Source organism: Hesperophylax consimilis, chromosome 9 (genome assembly GCF_061612785.1).
Source record: "Hesperophylax consimilis isolate HC1 chromosome 9, BYU_Hcon_1.0, whole genome shotgun sequence".
NCBI classification, from domain to species: Eukaryota; Metazoa; Arthropoda; class Insecta; order Trichoptera; family Limnephilidae; genus Hesperophylax; species Hesperophylax consimilis.
In genome coordinates, this window is record NC_142844.1 from 21,446,190 (window position 1) to 21,467,296 (window position 21,107).

Here is a 21,107-nt window from a genome sequence, read left to right on the forward strand (position 1 = left end):
TAAAACACCAGTTATAGGAGTAATTTTGGATAGAACATGTTTAAATTGGTGATTCCATGTGAGTTGTGAATCAATGAAAAGGCCAAGATATTTTGTAACATCAGCCCTTTCAAGGCGGTTATTATCAAGACTTATATTAAGACTTACATTTTTTTTATTTGCAAAATTTTTGCAATTTTAAATTTGCTATTTAACCCTCCTTTATAATGATATTACATTTATTAGAAGATTAGTGGCAAAAGTAGAGTTGAAATTTCTTTTAAAAGACCGAAGAATTTCGGACTCTTTAGGACTAGAGATTTTTTTATGAAACGACTCTAAAAAGTTTACAAATTCTTAGTTGTTTTCATTTTTTACACATTTAGTTATTTACAATGTCGCGTACTGTGAATGTGAAGGTTTCTGACTTTATGGATATGATTATCTAAAAAGGAAAGTTTTAAGTTTAGCTCTGATTTCTGTCGAGTACCTACGTGTATTATAATATATAATATCTATGTGCTTTATAATATGTACGTATATAATAAAATACATAGACTTTATATGGATCTCCCCATTCCTTGATATGCGACTGTAATTCATAAAATCTGATAGTATTATTGTCCCAGCGTCTGGACGATGTAGGCCCTCTGATTGGTCAAATTTAAATTGTTTGTTTCGGTTAAATTCCGCTAACTTCAAAATTATGACCCGATTTAATACTAAAATAGGATCCGCAGATTTCTTCAAAAGCATCTTTTCTGCTCAAATAATTTTTAGATAATATCGAAGAAAATATGTTTTAGAAAGTTCACAATGCATTGGATTAATTACATTACAGTAAAAATTATCCACAATTACGTTTTATATATTTGACGTCTGTCAAGAATCAGACATTCCAGGGTTCCTTAAAAATGTCAATCCCTCCTTTACCGGCCGCTGGAGTAGTTTTGCTATTGGCCGACAGAGCGCATAAGAGCGATATACAAATACGTACAATTTCATTTATTCAAACAACGGTAATTATTTACGTGAAACTACAGTTTTAATACGCATTTACAAATAAAACAAACATTTGATTCAACTTAATGACAATAAACAACAAGTCTTTGCATGTACGATTTTGAAAAATGTTGATATTTAATATTATTTACGTAAATAATAATTTCGCACTATTTGACAGAACACCGACATGAAGTTAACAATACGCGGAAGTATAGGCACTGCCAACTCAATAAAATAACATGAAAGACAATCGGAAGATAGAAACGCTTCGTTGATTGTAAAATTAGTCAACAAATCTCTAATCTGACATGTACTTATATGTTTAATAAAACAATCATTTTGCCAGGTATATAATATACATTATATTAAGGTATTATTCGGAATCGCTGGACATAATTCTTCGGATTTACCTTAATTAATATAAAAGGAATCTGAATGCATTTGGGAATTTTTTAATTTTAGCATTTTAATTTTTAATTACGTAAAATTAAAATTCGCTTTCGTTGTATTGGATGACAGCCGGAATAATTTCTATTGATGATATTTTCTTTTTTTGGTATTCCTGATATGAGTGGCTAGAATTTTTACCATTTACTCTATGCAAATACTAGGTAGGTGGTACTATTTTAGCCAAGCTCGAAAAATAAAATAAAGGTATTTTGGTTTCTTTTACAAGTAAGGAAATATTTAAAAAAAGGTTATTATAGGTTAGGATAGGTTAGGTTGGGTTATGCTAGGTTAGGTTAGGTTAGGTTGGATTAGTATAGTTCAAGTTAGTTTATAGGTTAGGTTAGATTAAGTTGGATTATTATAGGTTAGGATTAGTCAGGTTATGTTAGGTTAGGTAACGTTAGTTAGGTTATTACGGGTTAGGTTCGGTTGGGTTATTATAGGTTAGGTTGGATTTTTATAGGTTAGGCTGGATTATTGTAGGTTAGGTTAGGTTATTATAGGTGAGGTTAAATAAAATAATAATGATAATAATAGCGAAATAAATCATTTGTGTTTTTTAAGTAGGCACTATTTTGCCGGAATATTGTATTACATTATAACTTTTTAATTTACGTTTTTCAATTGTCTCTAGCCGTTCATTTCAGGAATACCGACAAAAGAAAATGTTATCAACATAAATTATTCAGGCTGTTATCCCATACAGCGAAAGCGAATTTTCATTTTACGTAATTAAAAATTAAAAAGCTAAAATTAAAAAATTCCCAAATGCTGTTCGATTCCTTTTATAGTAATTAAGGTAAATCAGAAGGTATTATTTAAAAATATTTCGTATTTTTCCGTGTCCAGCGATTCCGAATAATTACCTATATTAATTTACATTTAGCCATTTAGGCAATTATTCGGGAAAGGTAAAGTTTTAGCCGAACAACTGTCATTCTTATATGCCTAAACTCCTTCCTGTTCCGTGATTTAACAATATATACTCACCCTCTCTCTGTGAATGACCTAATATCTACCTATTAAATATAATTGTTGTTAGTATCACTTAAACTGGGCGAAGCCCAACCAAGTGCCGCCCGAAGGGCCTAGCAGAAAAAAACCCGCGGAGCGGGTTTTTAACTGCTAGTCTCTAATATTATGAGATAAAAATCAGGTTTTTAAGTACTCACAGCTTGACATAATATTTTAGAAATTTATTCATTCGTATTAATTTATTCATTACTATATGGAAACACCAAGCTACTAACATTGCCTTTGAAATTTGTTCTTCACGATTCTAGTTTTTCAGTTCTTTACAAACAAGGGAAAACAACAAAACTCGATTTAAAATTCTCTAAACTACTTTTAATTTTATTTTATATAATTTAAATAACGGAACTCGCATCGCATTATTTGACAGCTGTCAAATACTAACTGTCAGTCGGAAGTGCGACGCCGAGATGCCACGTGTCCAGCTGTTATGGTATCAGAAGATGTAGTCGAATGTAGGTGAACCTTGCGTGAAGTGTGCGGTTGGTAGGTAATAGGTTGGTAGGTAGGTACTGCCGTATTGATCGCTAACAGCTGACGGAGCGATGGAGGCAGCGGAGGCAAGAGTAGGGAGGCGCCGCGACGCCCCAATATGCCTCGACGTCGGTTTCGGGGCCCGCACTCTTCTGACGCTCATCTGATAACGGACACGTAGATCCTAGCTGGTGATTGCCTGTGTCTCACTTTATAAAGATTTTATCTGGTTAACGACAATATTTATAAAGTGTCTATTAGTCACTTATTTAAAGAGATTATAGCAATAGACGGCATACAGTAATCAGAATGCTATCTATGTATGTTTTCCTAAAAGTCAATTAATTTCACTTGTTCATTTTTTACGATAACCAACTCACTGTGTTATTAAATGTATATTAGGGGCTAAATGCTAGAAGTGCCTATGTCAGTTTATGGTAATTTGATGTAGGTAGCAGAAAGTACTCTAGAACATCCCTTATTTCAATTTTATGAATACATACGACAGGTGCTCTAAGTTAATGAAATTGTGACCTAGCTAATGTAGAATTCAAAATTTCATTTCCGCGTTTTTTACACCGAGAAATCTATAAATAATCTTCGTTCCCATGTGATTTACAAATTTGATACAGACACATCTAGCACTAAGCCACAGATATTTAATCTTATCTTTTTTAAGTAGTTACACAAAACAAATCTATTCGTTATTTCAAATGCTACCTTCTTCTACATTTATTTCCAAAGCTTGAGGATGGATGGTTTGGTCACGTGGAGCGGATGCATTTTGACGTGCAAATAAATGGATGCACGAAGAAGTCGGGAAGAGCACGTAGAAAGCACCTTAGCCAGATTATACAAAATAAGAATAAAATGTCAAGACGATGTATCTATGTGAACCGAGGAAGGATTTCGTGCAGACGAGTTGCGTGGTCCCTGATTATTCTTTCTACGGGGAAATACGTAACAACAAAATACAAACATACATAGTCAATTATATTTGCTCAATATGGACAATAGAGATTTCTTCTAAAATTATAACTTTTAAAAATAAAATTTAATAACATCTAAATGTCTGAAAACAATTTCCTAATAACAGCATTCCTGTGTTTTAAAAAAATAGAGGCTTGACAAATTAACGATCGAAAATATCTTCAACTGCCTTCAAGTCGAGATTGCTGTGAATTTGTACGTGGGCGAGCTTAGCCAAATTGACGGAAATTTATCAACCTTTGTCCAGCCAAAACTTCATGGTAATATTTACCTTACGGCCAAGGTCGGTAGAATCATTTTCCCACGGCGCGCCGGCAGCACACGGTATTCTTTTGCAGATCCGACCATAAAGTGGAGGTCACAGCGATTACCTGAAAACTTGTTCCAAGGTTAATCCGTAATATTAAAATACAAAACCGTCTTAAAGATTTCCTTAATAAATGTGTCTCGTGGGTGTTGATAAGGGATTAGCAAATTACACAGTGGATAAACTATTCATGTGGAATTTAATGTATTTTGGTTGTTACCATTGCAAACATTTTCAAAAATATTTGTAAGACTTGATCATCGGTTTATATAAATATATATTACGTGAGTAAGGCCCAAGAGTCTTAACTCCTCAATACCGGACACAGATCTGACCACTGAATATGGCTAAAGCCATTTCCAGCAATGCTATGATTATGAATGCTGTTCTTTCAAGAGATTACCAGAGTACCTATTTACGCGGTTAACCGTATTTGCAGATAAGCGAATGCATTGGTCGCGCAATTAGCGTTGAACTTAACAACACAAACTTAAAACTGTGTGTATTGGTGCGTAGGTAGATATGAATACACTTCTCACAAGACGTACTAAACATCACTGAAAAACAGCAACAGTTTTGTCTTGTTTACTTATTTATTTTTCAAGTACTACTAACTGTACATAATAATTTACTTGGAATTTGATTAGCTACTTACGATAGCTTTATTTTACTTTCAAGAAATGTTTTATCTGCAAAATTAAACGAAATGGAAACAGGTTATTTTATTTATCAATCTAGTTATTTATTAGGCATCTAGAAGACAGGAGTCGTTAAATTTTTTCATGCAGTCGTGATAATAGCGTTGTATTGTAACTATTAATAAATCGATCGATCGTAAAAAAGCTTAAAAACAAAATATTTTAAAACATTTAAATTGATAGAATGGGGCCAATAATAATAATTTAACAATTTGATTAAAAAAATGTGGAAGGTTCATCGAAGGTGCATCTTTTGACCTAATTATTATAGCGTATACGTTAGGAAAGAAATATGATAATATCTATAATGTAATGATTAATGGTTTATGGGTAGAAGTATAAAAATATAAGATTTAGGAAGAACTTTTTAACTTATTTTAATTCCTCAATTTAATACTGCTTTTGCCATATATTGGACCTGTCGATTGTCTATTAGGAAAATTTTTTTATTTTTGAATATCTTTTCACAATTTCTTAAGACGGATTGTTTCACAGAATTTGAACAATTCATCAAATTTCAAAGTTGATTTTCACGTTCTGTGTCGGTGCTATCCAAGTTCCGCTATTATTTCAGTTTTGTGAAGCACTGGCTATAATAATAGAACATGAATAAAACCTTCACATAACTTGAAAATCAACTTTGAAGTTTGATGAATTGTTCAAATTCTATGAAATAACCCGTCCTTAGTGCATGCCAGTCAGTTCAGTTCCATGTGCTCGCGAAGAAAACCATACATAATTGAAATTTCCAAATATCTAATTATCCAATTGAACTTTAAGCTTTCATCTTGTTTTTTATTATAATGGTTGGCCTTGAAATTCTTTAAATGGTGTGCTTTATTCACGAGTTTTATTTGACAGCTCAAATTTACAACTTAGAACATTCATATATGTGTGCTTAGACCTATAACAATAAATATTTGCCTATTATAACCTATATTTGAAATTAAAACATCGTTACAATAGGAACCTTTAATTAACCGGTTCATTAATCTTAATTTGGCGCGGTTTAATGCGACGATAAACGCCTTCTTTATCACCGTCCACAGCGAAATGGTGAACGCGATACATTGTTCAGTCTGACTTTGAAATGCCTTCATCTGCCCTCATTCAGAGTATTATGGTGTTTTGTGAGCATATTACATATAATTAGGGTGTGCTAATCCCCCAGGATTGCGGGATAAAAATTAGAAACCTTCGAGATTTGTGAGATTTATGTAACAGTAAAATATGTCAACATTTCATAAACATTTTTCGTTGTTTCGTACGAATTATCTTTGATACTAGTATATTATAAATGAAATAATAAAAGCTAACATTTTCAGAAGACTATAAAATAAGATTGTAAAAAACATAATTATCACTGACAGGACTCTCCAAAATCATTTGAGATCAATCATGTTTAGTACCAGTAATATTATTATAAATGGATTGAAAAATAAAGTAATACGTATTTTAAGAAGATCTTAATAAAAAAAATAAGATCACAAACAACATAGATTATGTAGATTAAAGAGTCCTGTCACCTGAACCAAAACCTCCTAGATCAAAACCCTGAATGGAGGCGGTGCATCGCAGCCCAGCAGTTGAAATCGCCCTCTCTGATTCCATACTAAATAGTTGGTGCGACAGTCATCAAGGTGTGTGCTTACTGAATGTATCTCCCTCTGATACCTCCGTTCTCGAAAAGCGACATCTCTTTCTTCAAAATTGATTCCAAGTCTTGAAGTATCTGCATCATTTCAGCATTTTTTTAGGTGTAAATAAAAGATTTTTTCAATCCCGCACACGAAATTCCCGTAAATCTGCGGTATCAAATATTGCTGAAATCTCACGGGATATTGCGAACCCTACATATAATATGAGTGTATTAAAATATTATTATGTACTTATGTGTTAGTATCACACACGTTTCGCTACTTCGATGTTACAGTGCAAATCATTATCAACAAGGTTAGGTTACATCGGAATAAGGAATTGGTTTAGTTAAATAAGATTTCTTAAGATCCAAATATATACGTCGCGCATAGAGTACCTAAATAGCCCGTCCGGTGTAGGTACTATTTGTAACTAGCCGAAAGTACTTATACTTACGTACACTCAGTCAGTACATACTCTTATTCGTACTTTTACTGAGAAGGGCGATCAATAATGTGCGTAGTTGGATATTTAATAAATAGGGTCACTTTCACCACTTTAGTTCCATACGATCTTTCTCACTATTCTTTCCTGGGATAAATAAAAAAATTGGTGATGAAGTTTCACAAGTTCTTCTTAAAAAAATACGTTAAGATTCAATTTATTTGCTAGCAACCTAACCCATCCCAACCTTCATCTCCCCATATCCTCTCGTTTCAGTCTTCTGGACAGTTGGAACTCGTTTTTAAGTTTCCACCGATTACTAGTCGTGATTTTTTTTAATGCAAGAATTCTGGGACTAACTACCAGAATATGTACTTCTCATCGCCTAGAATTCTAATGGAAGGTTATAATGTGGATTCTTCAGTGGATATTTTCAATTTATGCAAATGATTGATTGGCAGTTCAGTTATATACAAAAAAATATTTAAAAAACTAAAGTTTTTTAAAATAATTTTAAATTTTTAAAAATAATTGTTAAAATTTGATGAACTATTCTTATGTAAAAGCCCCTAAAAGGGTTTTATAAATAAATATGGGTGAGGAATGGAACGAAAGGATTCAATACCAGAAATTGATTTTTTAAATGTTGGTCGAAATTTACGTAGATAAGAAAATTGATAATTTATTTAGTTTAGAAATGCGACTTTGGTCTAAATAAATAATTAAAAATATGTACAGGTTCGACAGTTGTATTTAACTAACTAAATAAAGTAAATTAATCGTATCTATGAAAAAGTCTATCAAAATTGTGGGACGTGACAAAAATGCTATGTACACACTTTTGCAAAAATGCCCTTGTACGGCAATAGTTTTTTTTAATCAAACATTTTTCTTATATTTAATCGCTTTTATTGAAATCCAACACGACCGTAATAAAATTAATGCAAAGTTCCTTATTCAAGATTTTTATTACACGGGGGAAAGCTTTTTGCAAATTTTATCGCCCATTTGGGAGAGTTTCATGTTTTAAAGCGTTGTACAAGCATCTATACAAAAAATAAAACTTATTTTATTTCGTTTTAATAAATAGTTAATATTTTTATTTTATTTTCTATGTAAATCTTTGGCTAATTAGTTAAAAGAAATTGCCAGTAAGTAACAACTATAAAATTAAATTACCTTTACAAAATAGTACCTATATTTATATAAAGTTTCTTTAAATAACTACTTCATTGTTTTTTATTTAATTTTAAGTATCTCTCACGTTTTATTTTTTTATGTGAACACCACATAAGAGCTCCAACTGCTACCAACTGTCCATAACCAGTGGGACTATGGCATCCCCAATTAGGATATGTTGTGTGGCTGAAGGGGGTGGAAAAGGGAAGGATATGGAGAAGGGATGGAGATGGGGTAGAGGAAGGTTGGGAAATAGGTACTTGGCTATTCCGATCTGGTAACCAAACACAGCTAGGGTCATTACGACTATTGTATTCCTAATTAGGATATGTTGTGAGTTGTGAAGCTGAAGAGGGTGGCAAATGGAATGGGATGAATAAGGGAAGAAGATTGGAAAGAGTAAGGTTGGGGAATAGGTACCTCAGGAACCTGACTATTCAGATCTGGTCACCAAGCACGGCTAAAGTCATTGCAAGCAACATGCAAATTTTCAATTCTAAATTATGGCATTTCATCAGGGCGATACTGAGAGTATCTATCACGTTTAAAAATAAATTAAACCAACTTGTAAACGATATTCTACTTTTATAAAAGTTATTTTAATATTATACTTTAATAGTACCTACCAAGCATTGAATGTTGAAAAAATAGGCTTTTAAACGGGGGAATTAATTTATTGATTTAGTGATACAGTTCTTTCGAGCATTGTAGGTTATAGCCAAGGGGAAAAGAATGGTGCTAGATATGATCAACATTGCATGTTCGAATCCCCTTAAATACCGTAATGGATTGATATACCGCTCCCAGCCGTGTACATAAAGAAACAGCTATACCCACACCACAATATTACAGGCCAGACTGAACTGACCAGTGAGTAAAAATCGATAAGCTTTAGGGTACCAGAGTGGTCAGTCGGCATAGCTTCAATAGTTAATTGGGTTGTAGGTAATAGGTAATGTTCTTCGTAACAATTAATGTTCTCTGTAAAAATGTTCCTACTAAAAATGTCCTCAGTTAAAATGTTCCCGGTCAAAATGTTCATTGCAAAAATGTTCCCAATTAGAAATGGGTAAAATATAATTACGTTGATTGGTACAGTCAGTCACAATGAATTGCAACCATGTTCAAAAAGTATGAAAGCTCTTTGTTACTCTTCTCAAAAACTGTTGAGACTTAAGCGACACATTTATGTCCTAACCTATGTACCTTACTTAACGTAATATAACCTTATACCTTAATTATTGTTATTGTGTTATCTATTTGAGTTATTTCCACTCTGCGACTATTAGCCAAGAACATTTTAGCAGGGAACGTTTTGACCGGTGACATTTTGGAAGGGGACACTTTTACTGGGAACATTTTGAAAGGGAACATTATACCAGCCACGAGTTAATTGTGAAAGCATTAGACATCAATGCAGCTGTTAATCAATCAGCCGATAGTGAAATGTGAAAATAACGATTCTAACTGGAAGTGAAATCATTTATACAGTTCTGTATAAGGTCATAACAATGACATAAACGGCACAACTCACGAACCTATGACAGGGAAAATGCTCACTAACGAACCATGTTTTAATATTGTGTTTGGAGGGGATAAAAATATATGGCTTTTTGTACCCAGATTGAAATTGATAAATGAGTGATTGCAACAAAAAATACTTTTTTTCATTTACTTCAGGACACTGGAAATCGACTTCGAAACTGCCATTCAGCAGGAACGGTAGGCACGATTGTTGTAAAAAACCGGAACATGGTTCCGTGATTCTATTCTTCAATTTATTTTAAGCAATAATTAGTCGCCTGAAATATCAATACAAACTGAAAATATCTCCCGAGTAAAAATAAATGCCGCCAACGGGAATTGAACCTGTGCCTTCTGATGTCCGGTCAGGTACTCTGAAACCACTGAGCTATGTCAACTTATTTCTAACCCGCCAAATAATTCAATATGTACTAGTACCTCAATCAACAATTACTGCTTATCATATTTTTTTCCATCTGTAAACAACCATCTTTTATTTTTGTAGGAAAGGCTTTGTTAGTGCTAAATTTCTCACTAGATGGCGTCGAAACATATTATATCTTCATTTGTTGGTGAAATATTTTTGACTTGTCAAATATTATTATTTTTTTATAATGATAACCTATTGTTTATAAAACAAGGTTATATGGCATAAAGGATACTAAATAATTATAAGCAATAATTATTATTATCAATATCAATATTAATCATTGTCGATGACAATGTATTCCACGGTGGTACTTACGCACATGTGCAAATACACGCATCTCAGAAATTGGATGACATTATAAAAAATTACAAACACTAAACAAATATTGGTACCACTCAATCAGGATTTGGCGGTTCACTTATTTTATTCAGTCTCTGGGAGGAAGTTCAATCCTCAGTCAAACCATTTTATTTTATGTTTTTAAAAGATATTTTAAAAGTTTACGGCAGTTAAGAATCAGCCCCTGGAGAGGAAGGTTCAATCCTCAGAGAAGCCAAAAAATGTTTTAAAATACATCTATCAAAAAAAAAAAATTGTTTTACGGGTTGATTTTTTTTCAATGTGTCTGGTAAGTTGGTCAACCAATTTAAAACTCAGATAAATATTCCACTCTACCCATATTTTTATAGCACCTTGGTGTGTTTCTTAATGCGAGGTTAAAATATGTGAGTATATCTACGTATTTGAAAGTAAAAAAATAATAATTTATAGACATAGTTTATAATTAGGTATGTTGTTTTATGGAAGACTTCGAGGTTAGCTGTGTTTTATAACCCTTGCAATGCGCTTAAATATATTTGAGAACTTTAATTATATTATAATTATCACATGTGCCTTGGTGTAATAAGCTCAGATATTTGGGAAAATGTTGAAAAGAAATTTATTAAAAAGATAAAGAAGTAAATTGACACAACACATATATGTGTTTTGTATACATCGTATGTTTTCTACAATATTCAAGATGATTCTTTCAGAATGGTTGGAAATAATTTCAAATACGAAATTAATGACTTACCTACTCACATCAGTATATTAAAACATAATTATAAACAAGGAAATAAGCAAATACGCCATCAGACGAGATTAGCAATAGCGCAATCGATTATATTCGAATAATTTACTCGAGGACGAATGAAGGACTTGTGTAAATTGGCAAAGTGTATCTGATAGATAACCACATTGGCTACATGGATAGATATCAATTTTTAACACTGGCAATAAAATGGTAATTCAATAATAATTCATTCGAATCATCTTAGCAAATCCGATTAAATCGCTAGGCAAACCAAAATTTTTTCAGCAACATTTTTTTGTTTTAAGAGGCTTTCTTGATAATATTATAATATTGAATAAGTACTTACCTGTACCTGTACAATTTTATGGTGGAATGCTATAGGATGTTATAAAAGGTATGCAGATAGCTAGGTATAAGTATGGGTGTCGGGGTATGGTATGGGCATTATGACTGAGCGTCTGAGGCTCTCGGGCTAAATGTGCCGGCCATGTTATCTTTCGGGGCCTTGGTTTAAATTTATGACCGCCTCCCGGAGCCAAGGCTACTTCACACAGCCAGCCAGCAAAACCATCCTACACCGGTCTATACAGTGCTGCCAACAAAACATTGCGTTGACTCCTCACTGAAACCTAACATGCGTTGAGTTGGTTTTATCATAAAATGAGTCCGAATAAGCCATAAATATGTGTAGTGCAAATTTTTCCGTCAAATAAAAAAGTGTAATTTTAGTCATAATTTTTTTGGTGTTGTCATCAAATATTATGATATTATCGATGCATTTGTTACTCGCGAGAGTAGAAAAATATTTTTGGAATTTCATTGTAATCACTAATAACAAATCTCAAAGCTTGTCTAACACTAGAAACTATTACTTGTAATTTGTAATATCGATTCCTATGGTAGGTGTCTATATGACGTGACTTGGGATCTTTTGACTTAACGTCATTCTAGAAATTTTATTCATACAATTGAAAATTGTATTTCCAATTTTCATATTTGCAATATCATATATTATTATCACTTCAGTTTGTAAAGATCACTGGAGGGAGTTTTTTCTTACTTTTAATTCGTGATGTGCACAAGAAAACATTGGTGAAAATATTTCTACCTGAAATATATCTATCATGTAGGTTTCGTAACAGCAATTTTTTTTTTCACTTACTTCTTCTTCCGCGGGGTTTGGGCGACCACGGATTTGAGCTCCTGGATTGGTACATTTTATTTGGATAGTGAGTCGTCAAACCAAAGCTCACATTGCTGGAGTCATAGCAGCTTTGCTGTTTGGTCATCCTTGTGACATTGCCCGTCTTTGCCAAAACGGAACAACAAACAAAAAATACATATATTTCCGATAAAGAGCAAATTATCTTTCAGGCTGGCTTATTTCGAAAACATTACCGAAAAAGAGTCACGCACAATTTTAGCTGTGACAATTGTGTGATGTTTTTTTTTTAATTTGTGGACAAATTATATTATATCTTTCCTTGAACCCAAACAATTGATATATTGATTACTGAAACTGGATATTATGAACAACCGAGTGAAAAACTCGTAATATGAACTTTATTCAACTACTTGTAGGTTAGACATTATTTGGAAATATTGATTTTATTTAGTATGTTTAAATTATGTAATTACATCTCTTGTGGTAATACGCTGGGACCTTCGCCAGTGTTGTTATATTGTTCTTACTTAGGTCTCAGTGTTTAAAAAAATATATATAAATGTGTGGTTCATCAAAGGGGCTTTCTTATAGGCGGTTATTAATATTTATCGATACTCCACTTTAGTGCATCTTAAACAGAACTTTTTTGAGACGGGCTCAAACTCTCCCTGATAAAAAATACATATTTTTAATCTGATTCAAACCCACGACCTCTGCCTGTTGTATATTTTTTTAGTAGAGTATAATTGTTGATTTTTTGTTGAATATCTGGAGATTCTTTAAAAAGCGCAAAGAAAAAAATGCCATTAGAAATTGTTTTTTTTTTTAAATTTATTTTAAATCGATACATTTTCCTTCACTTCAAATTTGTTACATGTGTTAAATTTGCACCAACCTAACCTTATAAAGTTATTTTATTGAATGCGTTTATTACAGTCTAATATGGAGAAAAAAATAATACATCATCCGCAATTATGAATATCGTCGTACCGAGTGTTCGCAGATTTTTTGCACAAATATAACATCAATGAAAATAGTCTGAGATGAAGCCAAGTGAAAAAAACGTAGGCCGAATGGTGCGACCTTGCTGATGTGTACTTGGTACCTACTTAGTACTTAACTTGTGTACGGATATTGGACAATGCTCACTCTTCTTGTTCATATAATAGGGGCATAGGACCATAGAACGAAAACACGAAACATATCACGATTTGACCGAACCATGTACGAGCACATTGTGATTAAATCCACTAGGTTACCATTATTCTAATTTAGTTACGTAGTTATATGCAAAGGTGGTTAGAGAGATATAAATAACATTTTAACAACCCCAAGTAACCCTAGTGGCAGATAATTTCACCATCCCTATAAGAAAATATCACAATTCAGAAATAAAACAATGCATGAATTTGCTTTAGTTGTGTTCAATGACCAGATCAATTTTCTCCAGAATACAAAAATTCCAACTGATGGTTGTATACCTATGTATTCAAAGGTGGTTAGAGAGATATACATAACATTTTAACAACCCTAAGTAACCCTAGTGGCAGATAATTTCACCATCCCTATAAGAAAATATCACAATCCAAAAATAAAACAATACCTGAATTTGCTTTAGTTGTGTTCAATGACCAGATCGATTCTCTCCAGAATACAACAATTCCAAGTGATGGTTGTATACCTAGCCCCATCGGCTCCTGATAATTGGGAAGCTTACGTGGTATTAACTTTTAAACTTTATTAAATTTGATAGGTGATATTTGGAGAGCATTCCACCGATATCCCTCCTATATTTTTACATCTCGTCTTGAAAATTGGTAGAGCCACATTGCGTCCAAGAAGAACTCGCATGAAGAAAGCTATCTTTGAATATTCGACTTCAATAGCCTAGCCTAGTTTAGCCTAGTTTTGTAATTGTTAGATCTACAGAGAAGAAAGCACTGGAAATTTTATAATAATGGCTAACGATGGAACAAATTCGCAGGTTCCTAACTGTTTCCTGTCTTACATGTTGTGTGCATAAGCAATCTATGTGGCTACACATCCAAGACAACAGGTTATGTACGTTAGCCATTCATAATACTGTCGTAAGATATGAAATTAGTCGATAAATATAAGTCATTTTTGCTTGCTCTCGTGGAGACAATAGTAATTTGAAACTATAATAACTACAATTTAATGATTGCACACAACCAATTGACATTAACAGCTAATGTCAGAATAACGTGATAAGTTTACAACAATGGTGTAGTATGCAGTAATGATGCTAACTGTGATAGGATTTTTTCAAAGAAGCCTTAGTTTTAAAAAAACGTATTTCTTTATGCTCTTCGCTTGTTCTAAAAATTTATTATTTACTCATGGCCGGCGGAAAATGCTGATTTAAAATGGGTTGAGTTAAAGATATTAATATGTGCCCATATTAGTTTCATTTCTAGGTATTAGTTTTAATTTCCAATATTACTCCAAACAATTCTCATTTACTCACGTACATGGATAACTCAGTACAGAGGTCAACATGTTTAGATGGTATTGTTATAAATATTGGAGCTGCGTGAAGTCGTCTGGTTTTCAAAGAAACCATCCGACTTACGCGGTCACTTCTGGTACTGAAAAAGCTCATCTTGTTTATCTGAAATCAACGGTTCAGATTCTTATTAGGATGCGGAAATGACTGGCGTAATAAAGGACTAAAATTACGACAATTGTGCAATTTATTATTATGTCGAAATAATATGTCGAATGCGTCTGGTTTTTTCTTGCTAAAATTTTGTCGATGCAGGAATAATTATAGTCCTTTGAGTTGGAAACGATTATCGTTTTACATATTGAAGTAATAAAATCATGGCCAAGGTCAGAGCTTTTAATGCCAATCACATTGATTGTAGCTAAAATAGGGTAAGGGCTTACCTACTGTTTCTGAACACTTTTTCTTCAATTGCCTGCGGCCTGGTTGTTGTGATATTTGTTTCTATTTTACTAACAGCTGTGAATTAATCTCGATAGAATCTCCATACGAATTCTTTTTGAAATAATTGGAAATTAAAAAGAAGCTTTGACGAAAAAACAGGCTCTGTTCGCGCTGTTCTAGAGCAGATATGTTCACAGATAGAACATATATTATAGAAAAACGCCCACTGCAAGTATTTGTATGTGAATTTAACCGTCTTGAGAGTTGTCTGGGCTGCATCGTGACTAGGCGAGTTTGATCGGCCATTATTTGGCCTACAATAATAGTCTGGAGTCTGAAGACAACAGTGTCTACAACCAACACTGTCTGCAGATTGTACTTTGTAGACCTCGAGACCTGTAGCAAACCATGCGTGACATTATTGTTAATCAATACGGCTGGTTATTACGCCTTGATCTTTAAATGTTTTCGTCACATTATTAATTGCCGCTTATCGGGCGTTATTTTGAAGCTGAGAAACAACTAGCCGATAAGCTATGAGTAACGAAATACGTCTCAACAATGGAAGAAAACAATTATGTTTATTTTATGACCTCCATATTGCTAATGGTTGGTATAAAAATGCATACGAGGGCAAACAATGTCTTATAAGAAATAGCCAAGTGGGTCGATTGTAAATAATTTCGTTAGACATTATTAATATGACACGACTGAATAAACATTTTTGAAAATAATATTGCTATTAACAGCTACATAGTTTAGTTTGCAAATCATCAAAGGTCACACATTTATTCTCATTCATAGATGGATTATTGCCATTTTTCAGTTTTTTCCATAGATGGAACAGTAATCTTTATCGATCCATATACGCAATATAATATTATGTTTCTTAATAGAATCTCACCAACCTTATAATTAAAATCATTAAATGCTACCAATATGGCATGATCCGTGGAGTTCATTGATTGTGCTGATACATAGATGATGTTAGAATAATGTTCTATGCAAACATTTACAATTCAATCGTCGATTTAAGTAGGTATATAATCGTCACCGTATATATAATCGTTGATTTAAGTATATAATCGTCACCGTATATATAATCGTCGATTTAAGTATATAATCGTCACCCTATATATAATCGTCGAGTAAAGCTTGACACGGATAATTGTACAGTTGGTTTTGTCAATATGAAAATAATTGGAAAAACAAATAACTAGTCAAAAATAGCAAACTCTTTTCGTACGTTTTTTGTGTTCATATATTTGTTAAAGCAGCTTAAATTGGCATCAGCTTCTACTAACATTGTAATTATCTGGACTTTTGTTGATTTTTATCAGAACCGTTAATGTCAAAATTTTGAAAAAAAAAACCCATCAAACGATTAAGCATGAAAATATTTTGACAAATGAATAACAAAAACCGTGTCACCTTTTAATCCTTCTTCTGGACCCGCTTGCAAAGTTACCTTTGTCAATTTATACGTTTCTGACAGTATTTTTTTTCAATACAAGCTGACCAATTTCTATATTTTTTTTTCAATACAAGCTGACCAATTTCTATTTTTATACGATGAATTCATCCGCAATCGTCTATTATGTAAATCTAAACATGTCAACTGGTTTGCATAATCGAGAGTTCTGTCACCCGCCTTATTTGGATTGACCCTGACCTTACGATAAGGCTTTATCTATTGACCTTGGCTCTCTGAATGTGGTTTTACTCATCGATGGAAATTAACGCGTTATGTTTTCAGATTTAGATCAATAATGGTACGGCGGCGCGGGCGTAAGAGTCTATCCATTATATTTCCTAAGCAAAATAAAGGTTGCCTAGAAGTGTGATCTATATAAACCAATAAATAAAAAAAATGGTCATACGTCATACACACAAGATCTTTCTACTACAAAACACTAAGGATGGGTTATTTCACAGAATTTGAACAATTTATCAAATTTCAAACATGATTTTCAAGTTGTGTAAAGGTTCTATTCAAGTTCTGTTACTATATGGTGGCCGAGTTGACATCGCGCTTGGGTCCCACCCAGGCGTAGCGTGTTCAATTCCTCGGCTGGCTAAGTCCTCCATCACAACACAAGCAACATTTTCCGCTTTCTGTGGTGGTAGTAGGAGATTTTCAAATATTGTCAGGTTATTCGTAACCCGGGAATGTTTGTCTTTCTTTATAAAAAAAAAAAATATATGGCCAATAATGGCCAGTTGTTTCACAAAATGGAAATAATGTCAGTACCTACTTGAATAGAACCTCCACAGAACTTGAAAATCAACTTAGAAATTTAACGAATTGTTCAAATTCTGTGAAACAACGAAATAAATAAATAAATATAAATTTTCAATGAGTAATTTCGGTTTTTGAAAATGTTAGATCAATTTCACCAGAAGTGAGGAAAAATTGAGCTTACTTCAAGCAAGTCCAATCGGTTTATCTTTTCGGTGCACTAAATTTACTAAAAAAACCAAGTGGTTTCTACATATTAATAATAATAGAAAAACCACTAGATAACTAATAAATCCCTTAATAATAATGAGTCTATTAGCAATAAACAAAAAATATTATCTTAATATTATACAGACCTATTTTAGACATGTTCTCTTTCACCGTACGTTCCATTCCCCCCTCTTAAATAAATAATTGTTCTACCAAGAAGAGAGTTTGTTTTGTTTAAACATATATAGCATTTTTGTGCATTTCATAGGTTTTCTTTACATAATCAATAATAAAACCACAGCAATGATGTGAAACTACAGTTGTTTGTAATAATGTCAAGTCTTACTATAATTGACCTCATGAATAATATTGTAGGTAATATTGTCCGCCATTCATGGCGATCTGATCATCATTATGATCATGATGTCATCAGTACTAAATAGGAATTAAATACAACACTGTCACCCAGTGAACTTGTTAACAGTAATGTGATGTTGAATGGGAGAGGAAATAGTCTGTCTCTCTTCGTAATTTGCAAGTGTGGAAAAAACATTGATGTATGTATTTAGATGAGACATGTAGCGAATAAAATTGGTTCAACTTTTTATCTCCATCTGACCTCCAACGCTCTTAGTGAAACTATCCAATCCGGTCTATGCGCACCGCTTATCGCATTATAATAGTGGAACACGTTTTGACACCTCTAATTGTAAAGCTCTATGGGGAATAGTCCATTTATTTTGTCATGTCCGAATCTTCGAATCGCAAATGATGTTCGTTCTGATGAAAATTTGTATGGATTGAGTCCTATACAATGTATTTATTTACTGACACAAATGTGTATTCCTATATGGTTTGTAGTACGTTACCGCATCGGACATGTTGTGTTTATTTTTATCTCGCAGGTAGGTAGGTCCTACTGATTACATTGTTGTACGGGCCAACGATTGTGTTTTCCCAGACAGGAAATTCGGCAATAGTTAGGTATGTACTTACCATTTCAAGAGCGCTGTTAAACATACTCCATTGAAAACGAGAGTTTGACAGTTCATTTTTGGGGACATAGAAACTGAAAGCATATTTTCGATTTCGATTGAATAGATTAAGGTCGGCAGCGATTGAAAAAATGTTTTTTTTATCAGTAATCGCCAATTTAGCATGTGGTGTTATTTTTATTTTGAAAATAAGCAACTTTTTATACACCACTATCAAGTCAAATCAAAATAATCGGCATGTTTAAAAACCAATGGTTTAATCGTCGGGATAAACATATGATGAAAATAAACAAATAAAAGAATGGACACATTAGTAAATAAGGACAAAAATATTACAATGAGCGGTGATTAATTAATTATAAATATATTTTTTTAAAATAGGTAATTATTGCATTTATGTATAAGTTGATATACATACTGGTATTTGTCTATGTTTATATTTGTTAATTTTCATTATGCGTTTATTTTGACGAAGAAACAATTGAATTGGTTTCGAAACAACTCGATTATTTGATTAATAGTGATAGTGGTGTATTCAAAGTTATTTATTTTCATTAAAAATATCTTGTTTATATGTTTTTCTAATTTTAATACATTCTTACCATGCTTAGTTCAGTGTATTATTTCGGGTATAATTACACTAATTTACATGTAAGCAAGCGAGATTGATAGATTAATAATGTTTGAGTATTTATTTAATTAAATTACTAGGTTCTTTAAGAGATACAAAAAAGTAAATGGCTACTATTTGTGGTGGGTTTTAATGTGTGTGATTACATTAGTAATTTGAACACACTTATTTATTCGTTTTTTGGAACGTGTATATATCAAATAGCAAATACAGTAATTAACCACATTAGATTTATTTTTCCGCTGGAAGCAAACAATCATACACGCAAGCTTAACACTTTATCAAAGTCGCAAGCATACTAAACAAATGAAGGGGATACTTATAAACATAATTCGTTTGATTCAATAACAATTTATTATTATTAGCACTGGTTAATAATACGCTCTTTCCAGACGGCATTGGATAATTACACTCAATTATTCCGAATCGTATTCGCTCCAAGTTAGAGAGTCACCGATACTCCTGAATGCGTCCTTTGTTATTGAGAATTGAGAGAGCAAACTCGAGAAAGAGGGCGCCTGCGCTGAGAGGTTCACGCGGAGGGGTGCGGTGGGGGGAGGGGTAATGGGGTAACCCCCCCCCAACTGGCGCCCGAACCTTCGGCACTCTCACTCCTCCGACCTCCGGCTCCGGCTTAGTATCGAACCGGCCACCGCGGGCCGCACTAGGGTTCTGTCGCTGCACGCCCCGCCCACACAACTGACAGCTCGCGAGTCATGACACGCTAACCATGGCTGACAAGAGACACGACCCCGGGGGGCCACCCCCTAGGGCTCCCTCGCCGACCCCCGCAGCTCCCGCATCACCCGCCACCAAGAAGCTGCGGGACCGGGTCAGCTTCTTCGAGAAGGTCTGGTCCTCCGGCACGGGATCCCCGACCAAGGAACGTGCCGGCACGGACACCACCGACGGAACAGCCGTGGTGGACGTAGCCGACATAGAGAGACGACTTCGAGAAGAGCAGAGAAAGCGGCAAGCTTCCGGAAGCTCTCTCATCGAGGTGAAGCTGCGCCACCGTGAACCTGACTACCAGGAAACAATACAAAAAGTTACCGAAGAGGGTGACCTGGGTGCCGGCGTGAAATATGTGAAATTTGAAAAGATAATCGTGAAAAAGTCCGTGCGTGAAGTGACCACCATGAAACCCTTATCCAGAGGGGAGACCCTCAGCAGGACTCCTTCAGACGAGAGGAGGACATACGAGGACTCGGCTTACCAAAGCCAGTCCAAGTCCTCTTCCACCAGCGCCAGCGCCAGGATACCCGACGACAGCCCCCGGAGCCCACATCACACCTTCCAGAACATGGCAGCAAGGATGGAGTTTGTGCGAAGTAATTCTGAGTACGATTCGCACATTGCTGAAATTAGAGGTTTGTGTTCAAATACATTTTAGAAAAGGCAGAGTTTTGCGATTAAGATAAAATCTTTCAAGCAACGTTGCACAAGACACAAAACCATGTTTCTCGACTGTTATTGTTTATTTACAACCTTTTCTACCGACAACCGGTTCCAAGTGGAACGATTATATATTTTTCACTGATAATAATATTCATTTTTCAAATGGAACGGAAATTTCAAAGATTTTCAATGTGTAATATCGATTGTAGTATATATTGGAGAATATTTCTGTTTATATATATAGTACCTAGTAGTAATAAATGATTGGATCATGTTGATGGATATGCAATTACACTGGCACTGTATTTTTGTCAATATAAAGAATGTTATCTT

At 33.8% G+C, this 21,107-nt stretch overlaps 1 protein-coding gene across 10 annotated transcripts in view; it reads left to right on the top strand.

Annotated features, from left to right (window-relative positions):
• The window catches only part of Msp300 (Muscle-specific protein 300 kDa), a 280,129-nt gene that overhangs the window by 100,920 nt on the left and 158,102 nt on the right, over positions 1–21,107 (top strand). For 6 of the 10 annotated variants that reach the window (XM_089635775.1, XM_089635776.1, XM_089635777.1 and 3 more), the window contains exon 1: positions 20,015–20,746. The exons of 3 other annotated variants lie outside the window; for them this stretch is intronic. In XM_089635775.1, the coding sequence (XP_089491901.1) occupies positions 20,107–20,746 (640 nt within the window). In that variant the 5' untranslated portion in view covers positions 20,015–20,106. Of the gene's footprint in view, positions 1–20,014; positions 20,747–21,107 lie in introns of those variants that run through there. One more of the 10 variants, XM_089635783.1, reaches the window with a different exon arrangement.